This window comes from Camelus bactrianus, chromosome 26 (assembly GCF_048773025.1).
Source record: "Camelus bactrianus isolate YW-2024 breed Bactrian camel chromosome 26, ASM4877302v1, whole genome shotgun sequence".
In the NCBI taxonomy this organism is placed as follows: Eukaryota; Metazoa; Chordata; class Mammalia; order Artiodactyla; family Camelidae; genus Camelus; species Camelus bactrianus.
Window position 1 is genome coordinate 19,740,332 of NC_133564.1, and position 20,517 is coordinate 19,760,848.

General features: G+C 38.0%; 1 protein-coding gene and 1 non-coding gene across 4 annotated transcripts in view; both read left to right on the plus strand.

The window, feature by feature from the left end:
* The window catches only part of FGL1 (fibrinogen like 1), a 35,821-nt gene extending 22,468 nt beyond the window's left edge, over positions 1 to 13,353 (plus strand). For all 3 annotated transcript variants that reach the window (XM_010953265.3, XM_010953266.3, XM_074353491.1), the window contains 5 exons: positions 4,962 to 5,121; positions 5,369 to 5,466; positions 8,778 to 8,866; positions 9,042 to 9,229; positions 12,997 to 13,353. In XM_010953265.3, the coding sequence (XP_010951567.1) occupies positions 4,962 to 5,121; positions 5,369 to 5,466; positions 8,778 to 8,866; positions 9,042 to 9,229; positions 12,997 to 13,156 (695 nt within the window). In that variant the 3' untranslated portion in view covers positions 13,157 to 13,353. The remainder of the gene's footprint in view (positions 1 to 4,961; positions 5,122 to 5,368; positions 5,467 to 8,777; positions 8,867 to 9,041; positions 9,230 to 12,996) is intronic.
* A 7,038-nt stretch (positions 13,354 to 20,391) lies between these two features.
* TRNAG-ACC (transfer RNA glycine (anticodon ACC)) lies at positions 20,392 to 20,464 on the plus strand. Its single transcript has one exon. It is a non-coding gene; the product is annotated as a tRNA-Gly (tRNA).
* The last annotated feature ends 53 nt before the right edge of the window (positions 20,465 to 20,517 follow it).

A 20,517-nucleotide genomic window follows, 5' to 3' on the forward strand; every position in this document is an offset into this window, starting at 1 on the left:
ATGAAAGTAAGGTAATAATGGAGATAGGAATAGCAAGGTAAGTAACTCTAAATTGCGAACTATATCTGACTATAGTTGAGGACCTGTAGAGGCTAAAGAGATGCCAAGCCGATGAAAATAAAAGCATCTTTATTTTGTGTTTCTAAATATACTTACCAGTGTTACATATCAGACTTGTGAGAATCTTAGAACCTATGCTTCAGTAAGATGCTCCCTTTTTCTCTCTTTACCGAGATCCTAATCTCTCTTTGCTCAGACTCTTTGCCCTGGGTTCCTGACTCTCTGTTGTCCAGCAACTTGATCCTTTGCCCTTGATCCTTAGAGTCCAACAGTCCTTCCCACCTTTAGGGAACAGGAGTCCAGAGCCACTGTCCTGCAGCAGTGGGATTGGATACAAGTGAGGATGGCCTGTGGCTCTAGAGCATGGAAAGAGAGGAACCAAGAACTGCTCAGGTTAAAAATGGGCTTGAGAAATGAATAACCGAAGCAATCACGGGGCAGAGAATCAAGAAATGGAACCTAAGATGAGAATTAGGGAAGATTAGGCAAGACAGTGAAAGAAAGCTCAGGAAAGCAATTGAGCAGGAAGAGAATCAGTAGTGATTCCTTGAAGACAGTGATTCTCAGAAGAATCACCTGGTGACCTTTAAAAATGCTGATGGGCTGCCAAAGTTTCATGGATGCTGGCAGAAGACAACAGACTCCTGAGTCAGAGATGTGAGCTTCATGGTTCACCAGTGTCCACTGCCTGCAAATGCCAAGGGAGCGGTGTGGAATAATCCAGGTGGAAAATGTGCAGGCAGTGAGCTATGTCACAACTGAGGAGCCCTGAGTTTAGGAAACCTCAGTCTCTTGTGATAAGTTATGAGCAAATCTGCCCAGCCTTCTCCCAGAGGGAGAAGTTATCTTTAATATAGTGGACAGCAAACAAACCTTCCATCTGCTCCGAGCGAAGCCACTATCTCTGTCTTCTCAAAGCTGTTCACGATGCAAACATCCTCGATAAAAATCCCCGAAACATAAGCTCTGTTTGCAAAATGTGCAGAAATGCAAATGACCCATGGAAAACTCTACAAACAGTCCCTCGGTTCCACTCCAGACCAATTAAGTTGTAATGCCTCCAGTGGGGGGAAAGGATTTGTGCTTTCCCTGCAGGTATGGATGAGATTGCTCAAGACCAGAACCAGACCAGGCTTCTCACCAAATTTCTTCCCGCAGGCTGAAAAAGTCCAAGGTCCCCTGAGGTCACATAGTGGAGGCTTTATTACTTTTCAGGTAGGAGGTGGGATCCTGGGCCGGTTTGGTATCCTTTTTATTGGGTGTTTGGGACCTGGTTGTCATGTATTCAGATATCCACCCAGGAGGCTCCAGGTACCCATCCTGAGATTGCAGAAAGTATCAGTAAGACACATATTGGAGGGTAGGTTCTCAGTGGGTTAGTTTGGTCGGTCATTGTGGAGGACAGAAGTGATACACAGAGAAGAGGGTAAACAGCTTGGTCAAAAGGCCTTTTGATTGATCACTCTTATAGGCTGAATTGTGTCCCCCCAAGATACAGTTCAATTGTACTTTATTTTTCAGCATATAGGAAAATAGTGCTAGAGAGCCTACCAAGGCCAAACACTCTATAAATAAAATATATAAAATAAATTCTAAAAAAAACATATTTAACATAATATATAATGTTACATAAAATACGTAAAAATTTGCTCACACCAAAGTGTATGTTTTTGGTCTCCGTAAATTTTAAAAAAATTAAATATTCATGTCTATGTCTATAGAAATAAATTTCTTATTTACAAGTTATGTATTATTACTAAATCAGTTATTTTCTGCATTCAAATTCAACTCATGGTAGAAAACACCTAATTACGTACAACCTAGCAATTTTTGAAAACAATGCATAAATCACATGATTTTTATGCAACATGTAATTAAATATACTTTTAAAGCTTTTGGGTGTGATGGAATTACGTGCCTACATTGAAAGATTACAGTACCGAATTCACAATTGGTGACAATCACAATAGCCTTTGGCATCACATCTGCTCTGCCAAGACCACTCGTTTAACCACGTTCCCTTCTGCAGGAGCTCCCAGTCTTTATAAGACTGTTTCTCAAGGCAGTATGTGTAGTGGTTAAGGTCAAGAGTCTGAAGCCTGGGTTCAAAGTCCAGCTGTCCGTCTTGCTAGCCATGGCCCTTGAGAAAGTTACTTGACCTCTGTGTGCCTCATATTCCTCATCTGTAAAATGGGAAAGTTAAGAGTGACTGTTTCTTTGTTGTAAAGATCAAATGAGTTAACACATGTAACATGATTACAGAAGCATTTCATATTTATAGCTCAATGAACATCAGCCCTCTACCTACATTATCATATACCTTCTCTCCCTTGTTTTCAGAGAGATCCCCACCTACCCTACCCTACCCTACAAGAATACTGCAACTTCCTCTCTCTCCTCTTAAAGTTTCATCTTATGTTGCCTGAGGGTAAGGATGGCAGTGGTAGGGCTGATTCTGGCATTTCCCAGGATGCTCTGTGGAGTGGCAACTGCACTCAGGCTGGCCTTTCTCTTGAGTTTAGAGTGTAGGGGACCGAGTGCCTTTGGTTCTCAGCCTTGGGCTCAGCTACCATTCTGAAACAGGAAGAAAAAGCTCATTTGGCAGGCTGTCATTTCATTTTATGAAGCGTCAACATTGGGCCTTCCAATGTGACTTGCTTCCTGCATGATCAGGGATAGTATTCACGTATCCAGTTCAGCACAGTCTTTGTCCATCAGAGAGCAGGAAGCCTTGGCCTCACTCTAGCATTATGTAAGTATCCAAAAATCCCCCCCCTCTCTTTTTTTTTAATTCCCGTGAACCTAGGGCTCTCTAACCCTGCTCCTCTCCTGCCTATTCTCCAGGGGGTGAGTGGGTCAAAACATTTTGAAAAATCATAGTTTTAACTATCTAGTTGATATTGTAAACCCTACATTGCTTGAAGTTTCTATCACACTGTAAGTCACATTTACCCAAGGCGCGTTTCTCTACTTATTTGCTATAAGCAATTGAGCTACTGGCACTTTTTTGATATTTATTTGTCGGGTTTTTGTTTTTGTTTTTTCAGTTGAAAGCTTTCTGCTGGATCTTGAGTTGTGTTTGGCATTTTCCTCTGGGATGAAGAAAATTTTTTTAAAAACTGAAACGAACTTGGAGTTGGCATAAAATAAAAACAAGTAGTAAATGTTGGCTGAAAACTCCATATTCACGGAGTTTTCCAGAGGCAAATGTTATAGCTAATCTTTTCCACATTTGCTTGTCTGAACCTTTGAGTTTGTACCGTTCAGCTCTTTGGTGGGTGATTAAATGCAAGCAAAGAGCTCCTTTCCTAACAAGGTTAAAATGGGCTTACTTTAATGAAAAAGTGTGCAGTACAATTGACCGTAAGATGTAAGCTTTTGAACAGCATGGAACTAATTTTAGAATCATTTTCCTATTGTTTTTCTTCTTGTTTAATGGCCAAAATAGGATTTTTTAAAAAAAAAAGTAATCCAGCATATATAAAGAACTCTTTGGCTTCTAAATCTCAAAAATAAATGTATGAATAAAGCCTAAATCATTAGTAAGATGAACATCTCACCAAAGCAGTAGTATATGATTGGTCTCAGCTTGGTAAGTTTAGAAAATGACTATGGTTCTTTATTTTCTTTTCTCTTGTAATTCCTGTTGCCTATTCAATCTAATGTGGAGTATGTTTTATTTGTAACAAAATTGTTATAGGCAATTTGGTATCAAAACAATGAAATTGAAGAAAAAACTCAAAAATAGGCTAAAAGAATGGAATTATCCAATCAGGAAGAGAAATTTTTTATTAGGTATAATTGAACATACAACGTTATATTAGTTTCTGGTATACAACATAATGATTTGATATTTGTATATTGTGAAGTGATCACCACAGTAATTCTAGTTAACATCCATCACCATACCTGGTTATAGAATTGTAGAAAATATTTTTTTTTAAAAAGGAAGGAAATGAACGAAACGATATGGGTAAAATTTGAAAGTTAATGATGTTAAATTATAGTGTTTTTATTCAAAAGGCTGTGACTGAGTATCCTTGCAGCTCTCTCTTTATAGTGGCCACGAATTCAACCACCCTAAAACAGAGCTTCCTGGACACTAAATAGCAGTGAGTCCATACCTGCCATATTCTCTAAGTCTGTATAGATCAGCCCAGATGAGACCCAGTGGGTATTAATTTATCCCAGCCTCAAGTGGTTTAAGAAACAAATACTACTCTTTGGTGACAAATTGGTAGCTATGTTTGCTTCAGTGGTTAAAGAAATACCACGGGAAAGAAGACTGTGGGGTCAAATAGTAGAAGCTTGCAGTTCTTAACAAAAACATTTAAGAATGCATGGACTGTTAGAAATTTCAGTGGGTTAGTAAAAAAAATCTGCTGAGCCTGGGAGTTTATAAGAATCTAACAAGATTACTATTTTGAGTTCATTTCCAGATGTTCAGAATGATTTATAATGTTCTAAGTAAAGACAATCCATATTAAATTGTTTGCTGTTATATTTCTACTTTCATTTTAGCTTCATAGGAGAGAAAAGTTCCACTGTTCTGTCTAATAAAGCTGTAATTTCCACTTAAATATTCTGTGATTAACTGAAACACAGATATCTTTAAATGTTTTCTTCAAAAATCAGAAATGAGGAACCAGATACCTATTTCCCTCCTTTCTTCCCCCCATGATCATTTCAAGAACTCAGATGATAATTAAATACTAAATGCTAGAAAAACAGATAAGAATTTCCTAATATCCACTGGAAGACGTACGAGATTCAGTTTCAAAAAGCTGATTATCTGCATCATGTGTTTTATCTGTCTCCATTAGTACTGAGTAATCTCAGGCAGAGACTCCTATTAAAAAAAAAGACATGACAAATTTCACATTACCTTGTTTTGGAAACAGATTGTTCAGAGATTTTCAATGATGGATATAAGCAGAGTGGATTTTACAAAATCAAACCTCTCCAGAGCCCAGTGGAATTCTCTGTTTATTGTGACATGTCTGATGGAGGAGGATGGACTGTGATTCAAAGGCGATCTGATGGCAGTGAGAACTTTAACAGGTATGCTAATTATAACATAAGGACTTATTTGGAGTAGGAAATGTGAGATTTGTACTAAGTTAAAGCCTTCTTATATCTTGAAGTCTATTAATTAGACAGAATTTCACTCTAAATAAGAATAGTGAAAGTACATTAACTAATCAAGAAAATATTGGGGGTAGGGATGGGAGTGGGGGATGCTCACCTTGGGTACTGCAAAGGTGCATTTGGATTTCATTAAAGTCAGCTTTCACTTTAAATTTTTTAGAGACTGGAATGACTATGAAAATGGTTTTGGAAATTTTGTCCAAAAAAATGGTGAATATTGGCTGGGTAATAAGAATCTTCACTTACTGACCACACAAGGTAAGGTTTGCCTGATATCAAGTTCATTTGAAATATGATAAAAAGAACATTAAAATGTTTTTCACTGAATTCTAGGCAATGTATCTAATTTGGCAATTACTATGATTTACAGGTGGCTGTGATCCCTTTTGGTCAATAATCCCCTTTGTAAAATGTGGCTGCTTAAAACTAGGAATGGAGGAAAGGAAACTAGACCTGGGTTGTGGGTAGAGGATTTCTCATACATATTTTTTCTATTTCTAGGATGGAAATCTAATGTCATAATTATCCTTTTTTTTAATGCCTTGACTGCCTCAAAACATATATATTGCATCAGTTATCTATTGGCACAATAATACTGTGTAACAAGCCACTTAAAAATGTAGTGGCTTAAAACAACCATTTATTATTTTTCACAAATTCTACACATTGGGTAGGTGGTTTTGCTTATCAGGGATGGGCTCTGCTGATCTTGGCTGGGCTTGCTCATGGGTTCATGATCAACTTCCCAGTCAACTGGAAGCTGACTATTTTAGGTTGGCCTCAGATAGAATGGCTCAGCTCTGCTCCACACGGTCTCTCCTCTTCCAGCTAGCTAGTCTGGACTTCTTAAAGCAGAGGCAGAGTTTCAAGAAAGAGGGTGGAAGCACATAACTTTCTTGAGACCCAGACTCAGAACTGGCACACAGTAATTTTCACTGCCTTCTATTGGAGAAAGTAAGTCACAGGACTAGCTCAGATGTAAGGGGAAAGGAAATAGACTTAGTGGGAGGGAGTTAGTTACAAAGTCATGTTGCAAAGGGAAAGGAGAAGAGCTCTGGGGCATTAGGGCTGATTTTGCAATCAAATACCATAATATACTAAAGGTTTTTGTTCCCTTCCCCTTCCAAATTTTGTATGGAAAAATTTCCAAGATACAGCAAAACTGGAAGAAATTTTAACCTACCACCTAGATTTTACATTCACATTTTAGTTGCTTATCTATCCATCTATCCATCATCAATCTACTGTTTTTGGACACATTTCAAAGTAAACTGCAGACACTGTACAATTCCCCCATGTGCTTTTGCATGGATATCTTTAACTAGAGTTCAGTATTTATCTGAAATATCGTTAGTTCACTAACAGATTTTCCAAGCTTCTCTTTCCCATGTTCTTTTGCTCCAATCCATTCCCTTCCTTACTTCAGTTGCTATTTGAAATTGTAGAGAGTTCCACTCAAATCTGATTCTTAATGTTTCATAAAAGGCAGTTGTATTGCTCAAGAAAGCATGCTATATCACACTGAAAAGGCACTAAATGTAACAGCAAAGATTTATTTGTTCCATCCAAGCTAAGGAAAATGATTAGTGTTTCTATATTCATAGTAGTCAGTAGAAGTATAATTATAGAAATCTTTGAGAAACTAGAGTAGTAAAGTAGAGAGAATAGATATCTCTAGGAGTCTAATGCTGTCTTTGCCCTTCTTGTGATCAATGTTCTCTGAATTTCAATGTATTTATTATCCTACTTTGAAGTGTTTTATGGTAGATGTATAACATTTACCATACCAGCTTCTGTTTCTTTCACACATTAAGATGCATCTGGTTTCCTACTGAAACTATGAAAACCCCAGGAAGTAACCTTTGACTTCTCCTAAACATACAAAATTCAAACTTATTATTTTTCAAATTATTATTGTTTATTCACCCAGATGCTTTGCCAAAACATCCGCTTCCCCTTCATGTTTTGATTGGTGTTTCAGGCTGGCTACTGTCATGGTAGCAAAAATGCATTCATCAGTTCCAGGCTTCACAACTGCATATCACATAATCCCAAGGAAAAACAGTCCCTTTGTCTCTGCATTCTTTAATCAAGAGAGCATTTAAGGAAGGAATTGCCTCTGAAAATAGCTTTATCCCCATTATATGAATTTTGGCTGGAAGTGTTTGCAATAAAGTTAATTTAGAAATGGTCTGTAATTGCATTTTTATTTATTCTTTGACCAAAGAGCTATTTAGATAGTTACCTAGAACTTTGAATCTCTTCTATAATACAAAGTACTTTTTAGGAGTGTTGACTTAGTCTATCTCTATGTACTGCTTCCATCCACTTCACAGCCTTAGCTCACATAACCTTTACTATCTTTTGATCAGATTAAGGATACCTCTTCCTTGGAACTCCACTTTAGAGAGTTCTGTGAAACAAGGAATCTGTGGGACCAAAGTGTCAGGGCCAACAGGAGCCCACAGCCCTCCTAGACTCTCTCCAGTGATGGGGAATCTAGCATTCCCTGCTCAAGATGCCTTGAGCTTGTCTCCAGGACCAGTTCATGCCTCTTCTTCATCTGTCCCCCTGTGGGAAAGTTGTGCAGCTGGAGTATGTGCCCCTAAGTCTGAGGGGAGGTGAAGGAACAGCTTTTATTGGGGGTGTAAACAGAGCTTGGGTTGGGGTAGGTATAGCTCAGTGACAGAATGTGTGCCTAGCATGCACTACATCCTGGGTTCAATCCCCAGTACCTCCAATTAAAAAAAAAACAAAAAAAACCCCACCACTCCTAACAGCACGTGAGTGTACAGCCTGGAATGTCTACAAATGCGGACAAGGCCCCTTGCTGTGTGTGATGATATGGGGGTGGGAAGAGAAGAGGGGCAGATCACAGACTAGGCCTGCGTGATGGGCCTCCACGTGCCAGCTTGCAGCTAGAAGGAAACTGAGACTCTAAATTCAAATCTGGTCTTACAGGTCACTGTGAAATTTTATTTATCAAAGGAGGAGGATACAACATATATTATCTAACATTTAGTTTGATTTGTAACTTTTTATGTTCCTGACGATAGTTCTGTTTTTGAAAAAAATAATCTTTGTTATTTGCAAATGATGGGACAATGAAGAAAAGATGATTATTTAACGATTCAACTATTTCAGTCATTTATATTTAAGATCAACATTCTTAATCAAATGTAAGAAAAAGAGGATAAATATTTAAACTTATTAAAACTTCTGTTCTTTTATTATTAGATTTCTTAATCTGTTAAGTAAATAATGACTTGTTTTCTGTTGTTCTTTGCCAAGTGAATGACACTAATTTTTAACCTATGATGGATCCTGTAGAAATTTTCTGTCTTTAATATTGCATCCTTAATTTTTTTTCAAGTAAAATACACAATAACATTTTCTTGTTGTAAATATAGTGGAGTCACTGTTTATTCTTTGAAAACTGATTCATGGCAGAAGGAAATGGTCTAAGTAAAATAGAACCATAGATTGTTTTTAAGCCTCAGTGAATCAATTTTATCTCATATGTTAAAAAAAAAACCAAAAAAACTATGATTTCTTGTTTGTTTTTTCAGGAGACTACACGTTAAAAATTGACCTTGCAGATTTTGAAAGAAATAGTCGTTATGCACAATATAAAAATTTCAAAGTTGGAGATGAAAAGGTACTAAAAATTTCAAATAAGTAACACCATGAATTAATGTGTAAAACGTACAATATAAGACCTGAAGTCAGTGGAAACAAAAGTGCACAATAGAACCTATTTTTTTGTTTAAAATAAATAAATCTGTTTTAAAAATGGTGACAACTGATAACGGAAGTCGCCTGTTTTCCTTTAGAATTCCTATGAGTTGCATTTTGGGGAATATTCTGGAACAGCTGGAGACTCCCTTGCAGGGAATTTTCATCCCGAGGTGCAATGGTGGGCTAGTCACCAAAGAATGAAATTCAGCACATGGGACAGAGATAATGACAACTACGAAGGGAACTGTGCGAAAGAGGATCAGTCCGGCTGGTGGTTTAACAGGTTTGACGTTTTACAAACATAATTGTAATGGCATTGATGATATCTCACTGATGGGCATGAATTATAATATATGAGGTAATGAGGTCTTCTTTGTAATACTGGTATTATTAAGTAATCATCCTTATTAGAATTCTTCAGTGATGAAGTAGTTTTGAAGATTTGTTCATTGTGTACATTAGTAAAGCCTGAAAGACATATCACAGACATAAATCAAATTACTGCTTTTACAAAGATTGTTTGCAAACTGAATTATGGTGAGTTCTCATACATAGTGGGTTAACAAATTGACACAAAGAAATAGAGAGCATTTTTGACGTTTTAAAAAATATATTTTGTTCTTATTCAAGGGTTTATTCAGTCAGCACTTTAAAATCAGTCATTTAAAATTAAAGGCCAAAACTTAAAAAAAACACAAAACTTTAAAAAATTTGCAAATATGACACTACTAAAAGAATGATCATCTTAATAATTTAACCCTAAAATGTCCTGTGGAGTTAACGTCTTTATTCATATGTGTAAGATTGATGTCATTTAAAATAAACAACTGAAAAACCACTTATCAAGGGCAAATTTGTTGAAGATAAACATCAGTTTCAGCCTTCCAGGGTACGGAGGGTGAAGCTCTTCACCTTCTCCCAGCATATGAAATGGCCGTGTTACTGTAAATTTTTCTGTGTAATACTGTTTTTCAAGTACTGTGACTTTTATTAAATAATTGAATCCAAGCTCCTCCAATTTCTTCTACAACATTCCTGAAACCTAACCCCACCTTCTGATTGAATACTTCAGTGTTACTTTATCAGCAAGCTCAATCCGTTTTTGATTGCACCAAGTTTTTCCTTTTATTAACCTGAAATCTGCCTTCTTAATACTTCCCAGTTTGGTTTTTTTTTTCCCCTCAGTAGCTGCAGAGTAATTGTGATTCCTTTTCAACATAACTCTTCAGGCGCTGGATGAGAAGATGCTTATTGTATTATTCCTCAATACTTTCTCTTCTCAAGGCTGGGTAGTGCTCTTTCCTAGTTAGTTCTCCACCCAAGGTGGTTTCCAGACAGCTCCCTTGGTTGCAGTCACAAAATAAAGGCAGGAATGGAAAATTCATACAGTCTTTCTTAAAAATAACCTGAGAAGCCTGCTGTGTCTGCAAAACAGATGTGTTCAAACCATTAGGCAGTGCATGAGCTTTGAACATCTTCCCCTTTCCTTAGCAGGCAGGGACCACCTCAAAATAGCAGGATATTTAAATTTCCATTACATAATCTTTAACGAGTATTTCTGGAGTGCCGAGTTTTCCATGTAATTGTGGACTAATTATTTAAATTCCACAATCCAAATTTTAACATTTTTTAAATTATATAAGTACTTTTAGGGCACTTAAGAATCCTCTATTGTATTAAGTGGAGGTATACCAGACATCTGTCTATTTTCCCTAAAATGATGAGACCCCTCACTATGACCATCGTCCATTAATGTGATACGCTGATTTTACAGCTGTAGCTTTGATGGAGATAGAGCTATCTGTATGTAGTGTGGTGTGTGAGGTTGAATCTAACTCGTTCTAAAAATACTGTCTTCTCTGGGTTTTGTTTTTTGCAGTTTGAGTTCATTTAATTTTTGGTAATTTGTCAGGGAAGTGGAGCACATACAGCAGTGAGAGAGGACAGAGAAAGGGTATGATCTTTTCTACTAGCAAATCAAAGATGGTGACAGTCTTCCCTAGAGGTTTTCCTGTTCTCTTAAAAGCCATCTTCCTATTGAAAGTCAGCCCTCGACACAAGGGTTTGTTATATTAAAAAAAAAAAAAAAAAAAGCCATCTTCATCACCTTCTCATCCTCTTCCTTTTTCTTCCCCTGTCCTTCTAAGTTAGCATTTGTAAAAACTATCAGCATTAGGTAAAACTTATCTATAATTCACAAAGTTGCAAGCCCCCCTTAATGTTTGGTTTGGAACACAATTCCACATACAGAAATAACAACCACATTGGTTCATATTACCAGATCAAAACCATGAACCTACCCAGTTGAATAACAACAGTACACATATTAACATTGGGAAATTTAAGTGATTTACTTGACTTTAAAGTCAGGGTTTCATGGAGGACAAAGAAAGGCAATTCAGTAGATGGAGCCACCCAGGAAGCCTGCATCATCCTTGGAGTCAAGGAAAACGTTAAGGCTGTGCAGTTGGAAAAAATCAGAAAATCTAGGGAAAAAAAGTCAATTGTTCCAGAGGCTCAGTGCTGCTTCTACCATGCCTGCTACTACTGTAGTTTACCTTGGTCATCCTCTTCCTCCTCATTATTTTTTCTTCCGTACCATAGTTCTTTCAGTTTACGTGAAATCTTGGCATCTCATAAATATTACCCACCTACGAAGGTGTTTCTCCACACAGCAAACCCCAATCACTGAGTGTTGATATCGTCTCTTCTCTGCTGGTGCAGCATCTTATATGCATGCTCACAGATCCTTCTTCACCAAGGGCGCCCCAGTCATCCCCTAGTCTAGCTTCAAGTCCAGGCTGTTCTAGAGCCTGGAAGATGCTGGAAGATTGGTGTTAGAATTGCTAATGCTTCCTACGTTGACCAGAGTCAGTTTCCTAATGGGATTCGTATGTAATAGATGACTCTAGTAAGACAGTGATATGTCAGAATATATATTCTGGAGGCCCAATTTAGGGTGTTTTCTCTTTTCATGTTACTTTCCATGCAATTTAAAAAATACAGTAGGTTCTTAACACTTGCAGATTCAGCATGCATGCTTTCGATTAGTTAAAAGGACTGGCAGGATGGTTAGCAGGAGAGAATCACTCGGCTGGTAAGTGATTCAAGCCAACCACTCAGCTTTTATGGGTAAATTATACTCTTTTTTAAATTCAATAATTTAGGTGCTTTCCATAGATTTTTCAGAACTGAGCCTTGTGAATGTTCTCCTTCTGTACTAATGCCTGACATCTTTTTGTTAGTTATAGCAATAAAAAAAAATCAGTAGAGAAATAGTAAGTCCTTTCACAACAGTACGCAGAAAATTATCACCTACTCTTACTTTATACATATCAGGGACAAAATTTACAGATTCCAAAGGAGGAAAGATGCCATTTAAAAATGTATGAGAACATAACCATGGGTTAACCTAGCCGTTATCTAGATGGGAGCAGTATATGTAAAAAATTAACTCAGCCACTCAGACAAATGATTATTGGTTGATGGCTGGCAAGACTTTAAATGATGGTTTATGTTTTGTTTTCTTATCCTTGAGGTTCAGATAATTGATATGCTAGTGATTTTTAAGAGGGGAGGGAAGGAGTTTGAATGACGGAAGCTAAGTCGTGGCAGCAGAGGGGTGAACACTATGAGGGTAAATGACCCGGGGAAGCCGGCCCCTGAGCAGAGTGCCACGCCTGGGCCCCGTCACCCGCACCACGCTGCCAAGGCTCGGGGTTACAAGCCGGGATTTTGTTTGCTTGCTTTTCTCTCTTTTTTTCTTCTTTCTTTGTTTAAAGGCTGTTAAGAATAGAACTGCTTCTTTGTCAATAGTGTACAAGTGACCTGGGTTGTGTCCTGAGAGTTATGGCACCGAAACCCACCAGTTTAACAAACTCATCTGTTGTTGAAATCTCGTGGCTTCTGTAAACTGATAAATATCCCCTTTTCTAGAAATGGCAGAGTTTCATAGTGAAAAGGTTTTCAATCATTTGCTAGCAAAATAAAAGCGTTTCGAAGGATGTTTTTCTAGTCTGATTGTTCTGTGTTTATTTTTCCTCCCACTAGGTGTCACTCTGCAAACCTGAATGGTTTATACCACAGCGGCCCCTACACAGCTAACACGGACAATGGCGTTGTCTGGCACACCTGGCATGGATGGTGGTATTCTTTGAAATCTGTGGTTATGAAAATTAGGCCAAATGATTTTGTTCCAAATGTTGTTTAATTGTCCCTGTTGGGCTTTTGCTTCTGCAATTCATCTTGGCTTTAGTGATTAGAGAAATAGTAATTCTGAACACTTACATGTGTGATGACGACAAATGGTACATGAACTGCTTTTCAGTCTTACTTGCCTTTATTACTTAATGTACTTCCAGCACAGCAAATATGTGATACTCACCAAATAAATATAGATTATGTTAATATTTATCAGATTCCTGTGTGCAAAGGGCTATGATGAGAGATTATGTTTGAACTAAAATTAAAAAGCATAGAGTACATTCATGACTTGGGAGATAATACAGCATACATGCATAATAAATTGAGTATGAATGCAGTTGTAAAAAACACATGAAAAAATCCAGCAGATAGTGGATTGCTAAATCAACTGTATTATGAGTTGGAAATGAAGTCAGGTCTCTCACTGCAGAGCTGGAACTCTTAAATACAACCTAGGACCTTAATCACTATAAAACACTATCTCTTATTTTTAGGTTGTTTATGTAGATTATACACTTCTTTCAGAAGCCACATTTTAATTGTCATAGCTGTCCTAGAATGAGAACCCCGGGCTGAGAATCTGTGGAGCTGAGATTTCGTGACTGCTGAAAGTGACAAAGCTAGTAGGTAGGATAACAAGGACTCAGATCCAAGTCTTCTGATGCTCAATCAGATGTTTTGCACCCATACTACAGCTTCCTTTGGCATGTGTCAGGCACAGAGGACACACTCCAAGCCCACACGAAGCTCAGTTTTTTGGATAATGACATACACTAACCATGAAAATCACAAAAATAAATAATTCTAAAAGCTGGTAAGTATGAAGGAAAAATATGTGCCTGCGGGATGTAGAGCGGGACCTCACCTGTCTTGGGGGAAGAAGATCAGAGAAGTTTCCTGGAAGAACTTCTTGAGCTGAAATCTTTTAACTAGGTGTATGTGGGAAATCATTGCAGGCAGAGGGAAACCCTTGTGTAAAATACACAGAGCAGGAAAGTGCATGAAAACAAAAACAGTTTAGAGGGGTAATAAAGTTTAGTGATCCTTCAATCCTTAAACCAAGGATTCTGCAACTTAACAGCTGTGTGACCTTGGGTAGGCGACTTAACTTCTCTGAGCCTCAGTAATCTCATCTGTAAAAAGATTATAATAGCACCTGCCTCATGGGGTTGGGTTGAAGGATTATATGAGTAAAGTACTTAGAATAATGCCTTGCACAAAGTAAGCAGTCAATAAGAACTTGCTGCAATTATGAGTGAATTGGCATTAAGGGGCAATTATAGTAGATGTCTTGAAACAATGAGTCACATAAAGATATTAAGGCTAGTTGTACTTTAACCTCTAAACAGTGTTTCCCAAAGCAGTGTTTCTCAAACTTTAATGTCATACAAATCACCGGGGCATCTTGTTAAAATGATTCTGGAGTGGGGCCTAAGAGTCTAGTTTAACACGTTCCAGATGATGCAGATATTGCTGGTCTAGAGCTCACACTTCGAAAAATAAGCATGTAGGGAACTGTACTTCTGGGGATATTAATAGTTAATACAGGAAGAAAAGCGCTCCTTGATCAAATGAGTTTAGGAGATGATGTGGTAAACAAAATTCAACAGATTTCTTCTCTCGAGTATGTCTTGGGTCCTTTTATATTCTTACGTGCATTCTTAAGTTCCAAGAGAGAATTCCCCACCCCACCTCCGCCTCATATCTGCAGTTTCCCTTTCAGAGGTTTCAGTTACCCTCGGTCAACCATGGTCTGAAAATTTTAAATAGGAAATTTCAGAAGTGAACAAGTAAGTTTTAAATTACACAACTTTGGAGTAGCGTGGTGAAATCTCGCGAGCACCTGCTCCGACCCGCACCGGATGTAAATCTTCCCTTTATCCGTTGTATCCCACCTGTTACTTAGTAGCCACCTCAGTATCAGATCAACTCTCTGTGTACTGCACCGCAATGCTTGTGCTGCAATTCAGGCGACCCTTGTTTTACTTAATAATGGCGCTGGAGCTCAAGAGTGGCGACGCTGGCAATTCAGATACACCAAAGAGACCGTAAAAAGGTGAAAGCGCTGGACTTAATGAGGAAAGGAGAAAAATCATATGCTGAGGTTAATAAGACCCACGGTAAGAACATGTCTCCTTTCCGTGAAATAGTGAAAAAGTAAAAAGAAATTTGTGTTTTGCTGTCACACCTCAGATTGCAAAAGTTACAGCCACAGCGCATGGTGTGTGCTTAGTAAAGATGGAAAAGGCATTAAACGTGTACAGTAAAATATTTTGAGAGATGGAGAGCCAACGTTCACATAACTTTTATTACACTGTGTTGTTATTTTACTTTAAGTTATTGTTAATCTCTTATTGTGCCTGATTTATAAATTAAACTTTGTCGTAGGTATGTATGTATGTATAGGAAAAAACACAGTATAATACAGGGTTCGGTACTGTCGGCAGTTTCAGGCATCCACTGAGGGTCTTTGAACATATTCCCCACAGATTGGGGGGAGCCAGTGTAGCATTTTTAGATCTGGTTAGGAGTGTGTTCAGCTGTAAGATGTAAATCACCTGATTATGGAAGTCCAGATGAATAGGGATTTGTTCATCTTATGCAACAAGAACTCAGGAGGCGGGAGTTTGTTGGCCTAGGTTCAGTCCTCTGCTGTGTGGAAGCTGATATCTCTGCAACTCACTTTGCCCTTCCTTCAAAATCACACATTGTCTGCTGCAGCTCCTGCTCTGAGTCCATGTTGAAAGCAGGAAGAATGGTGAAGGGTCAATAGGCTTCATTTATGCCTTATTGGCCAGAAATATGTCATGTAGTTATTCTATCTGGAAGGTTATGAACAAAAATACTTAATTTTATAGTCTCTAGAATGTACAGGTGAGAAAAGTGTTTGCCATGGTTTCTGAACTTTTAAAATAATGTAATCTTGTGGGAATAGTTCCATAGATCACACTTTGGGAAGGTAGAGATAATGGGGCACCAGTGGCAATTTTAAATATGGGTATTATTTGCTCAAGTAGTAGCATGAAGACCTCATGCAATTAGATCAAAAGAAGAAAAGCTTTTAAAGGAGAAAAGTGATTTTACAGAGAAATGGGAGGGGAGCTACACAGTATAGCATTACATGAATCTTCATAAAATAGTTTTTCAATGCAGAAAGAATGAAAAAAGAATTTTAATGCCATAAAAATATGGAAGAAAAAGAGTTCTAATGAAAGACCTTTGGATTTAGTAATAATGATTTTTGTGTCCTTAAGCCCACTTCAGTGGGCTAGTGGGGAGAATAGCTGTGCAGGAAATAAAAGCAGTTGGAGAGAATAGATAGGTCATTGGAGGAGTTTAGATGTGAGAGAGGGAAATTGGACTAGTTTACCTGAAGTCACAACATCCGGAAGACCCAGTTGAAACAAATCCCTCTTAAATTTTACCATTAGAGAGTTATTTTTCAGGCTTTACCACTTTTTAAAATGCAAATATACTTTTAATTTATATTAAGTGATTATGCATTATTCCCAACAAACTCATGAGTCCTTTTTCTAAAAAATAAAACAAAATATAAAGAAAACGTGGGGGGTAGGGTAATAGCTCAGTGGTAGTCCTGAGTTCAACCCCCAGTACCTCCATTAAGGGTGGAGGAAAAGCAAAATATAAAGAAGATGCAAGAATGTTTAATATCTGACATCGTTACAGAAGAGGTTTCTACCAAGAGACAAATGGTATTGTTAAGAAAAGGTGGGGGGTTGTTCCTGAAAGTACCAACTTCACAGAACTTCCAAAGATCTACAGTTTCAGAGAGGATGCAAATCATGAAACCAAGATCCAAGCATACAGCCCATAATCTATTGTTTGGCCAGCACAAAATTAGTTGGGGAGAAAGACAAGACGACATATAGGCAGTTACTCAGTACCAAACGATAGACAAGATGGTTTAATGTTTAGCTATTGCCCAAGAAGACAGCAGTCTGACTAGCTGGAGTTTAAATGTTATTTTTGCATTTTTTTAGACGACAAATTACTTTACATCTCTGTGCTGCGTTCTCATCTCTAAAATATGAATAATAATATAGCTATTCTATTGTGGTGTTTTGAGGATTAAATGAGATAATACTGTGCTTGGTGCATACTAAGTGCTGCGTGAATATTCGATGTTGGCAGTGGTGGTGCTGATGAAGAAGCAGGGGTAAAAAGGGCACGTGATAATGGGGAATTGGAGTGCTGCGTGATGTTCACCGAGGGCTGAAGGTGTGAGCAGGCAGACGGTCAGAGAAGGTTTTCCAGGCAAGATAACGGATAAAATGAATTATGACTCTGGATACGCTTTGTTTAAGAGCTCCGTAGTCCAGGTTCTTAATATTACTGGATTTGAAAATACTAAAAAATTAGAGAATGAAACCTGGTTTCCAGACAGTCTGGTCCCATGCTCTCTAAATGGGCTCTGGGGAGCCTGATGACATGCCTCAGGGTCACTGTGGGGAACAGGGAGCTTTCCCCTGTCTTTTCACTTGACACAGCTGTTTTTTTAATCTATTTTATGTATTTGGGTTCCATATAACAATTTGCTATGTGTTATGTTTTTGTTTGGGGGGGGGAAGAAAGCTTTTCATCTCTAAAAGATGGTTTAGACCTCTTCATTTTGTAGATGAAGACATTTTCTGCATTTTTCAGAGGACAGGTATTTCTGGGGAAGGACTTCTTTACTCCCTTGACTCAGATGAATAAACAAGCATTTTAAACCCAAGACTGTACCTTGTGTTCTAATGAATGTCAGCACTTTATTTAGCACCCTGCCTTAAAAAGCCTGTGCACCCAGTAAAAACTATGCTCCATGGTGGGCAAATTCACGAAGAGCTGCAACCTTACGAAGGGAATAACAGAGGGAATTAGGCATTCTGTCGGAACAAGCCAACTTTGTCTCATGCAGAAAATGATACAGGGTATTGTATCCTTAACTCCTGGGGTGTTGGCACCATTCGCAGTTTCTAGGCCTTTCTAATCATAGATGTGCTGTATAACATTGCCTCCACCTGCACCTCTAACAATAACAATATTCAGCACTTAGCATTATCAAAGACCTTTCCAGCTTGAACTAATTAATTCACACAATTCCAACCATCTGGGACAGACAGTACTATTATCCAGGTTTTACAGACACAGAAAACTTCAAAAGAGGTTTCTCCAAGGTCATATAGCAATTGGAATGGGGCCAGGAGTGTACCTTAGAAGTACTAGGCTTTTTAGTTTATTGGAAGATGACCTTACTAAACAGTTTAGATTTAGGGGTAATTTGATTTTTTTTTTTCCTTCAGGGTGCTAAACAGATACCCTTTTGTTGGATACTAGCTCACTCTGGCTTCTTCTGTGGCTTCTCTCCTGAAGGAATGATTATACCCTTAGGAATGACCATGCAGGTCATAATTCTTTGGAAGACCAGGTAGTTTTGCAGCTCTTAAAGGTGGCTGCCATATGCCAGCTGTTTCATCTCTTTCACTCTTCTCCTTTAATTACACCTACCGTATCTCTTTTCAGTTGAGTGATGCTAGAACACAGCTCTTGAAATGTAAAATGAAACCTCAGAAAAGTCAGCTAGTTACAAAGGCTTCTCTGTCCTTTTCTGGTGACCAGCTAACTAATTGAGATTCTTAGGAATCCCATACTCTGCAAAGAAGGCCCTTTAGAGATAATATCAGCTTTTTAATCACTAATTTAAAAAAAAAGATTAAAAATAACTAATGTTTCCCTAGTTAGGAGAAAGTTAAATCTGAAAGAATGCTAATTGGCTCACTGGTGGAAAATCATCATTCCGTTGCAACTTTTGTCCTATTCTAACAGTTGTGGTTTGTAAGAGTATTATATCCTCCTGTATTCACTCATGTTGAAGAGGCAGGAAATCACATACTTCAAAAAAAAAAAAACTTTCTGAAAAATCAAAAGCTGATAGACTTTTATCTAGGCAATGATTATGCAAAATAATGACAAATTAGAATGAAATATTAACAGGAGTTCCATGTTGACTCAGAGACCAGTAGCACCAGGAGAAAAAATTCTGAAAACTTTCAGAATATATAAGGAATTTGGCGAATATGATTAAAAACTTTTTCTAAAAAGAGATCTTTTGAAATCTAGGTTCAAAGAACATCTGCGTATTGTTTGTATGTGAGTCAGCATGTAGTAGGGTGTGTAACTCCGAGGAACTAGGAGTTTGGAAGGACCATGTGTTTTACTTTCAAGGCTGTTTTTAATATCAAGCTGTTGGCCTGGGCCACTTACTTTTTAACAAGTTATGTAAACAAATCTAATTCACCGCGAGGTTTAAAGGTCCTTGGTGTGGCTCCTCAATACTCTTGTCATTCAGAGAAGCTAAGCAGTTTGCTATCTTAGTTTTTCTTTCTTTCTTTCTTTCTTTTTTGTTTTTGATGGAAGTACTGGGGATTGAACCCAGGACCTCGTGCCTGCCAGCCATGTGCTCTACCACTGAGCTATACTCCTCCCCCTTTGACATCTTAGTTTTAGTTCAAAGATAAGCTTGCAGGATGAACCTCAACATGGTAAAAGTGTATGTGAAAAGTTCAACCCTATAGTCTCGTCCAGTTTCTGAAACAAAGCAAGAAAGCAGCCCCTTAGTGATGATCACAGCACACAGGTGGCTATCAGGGGTCTCCTGAGATCCTTCCTGAGCCTCTTGAGGATCAGATGTCCCGAGCCAGGATGCTTAAACAGTTTGGTGCACTCCCCACACTCATTCCTTCAATCAGCAAGCCTGGACCAGACTACCTGCCAAAGGGGCGTGAGTGCCAGCTGTCTCTTTGTTTCATGATTTAACAAAGTACTGATCCCTGGAGCCCTTTGGTCACTGCAGTTTTTGCATAAGAAAATATGCATCAGGGCAGCAGTTAGGGTGTCATACCACTTCTCTTTATATCACCCTTCACTGTCATCCAAAACTTCCTGAAAAAAGTCTGTTTAGAGACTAAAACTTTCCCATTCTGGACACAAGCCCAGAGCAAAAAAGAAAAAAAAAAATTATTTATTTATTTATTTATTTATTTATTTATTTATTTATTTATTTATTTATTTATTTTGCAAAGTGTGAAGCAGTCTACTTGACCAACTTCAGTTACTCTTTTTTCCCCCTTATATCCAAAAATAAAGCCTGCCAAAACACAGCCTTCCATTCTAAGATGTTGACAAGACAGTTCAAAATACTTTCGGGGCCAGAAAGTGCTTTAAAATATAACAGTTTAGTGGGGAGAGTATAGCTCAGTGGTAGAGTGTGTGCCTACCATGCACGAGGTCCTGGGTTCAATACCCAGTACCTCCATTAAAGATAATAAATAAATACATAAAAACCTAATCACCCCCCCCCCCAAAAAA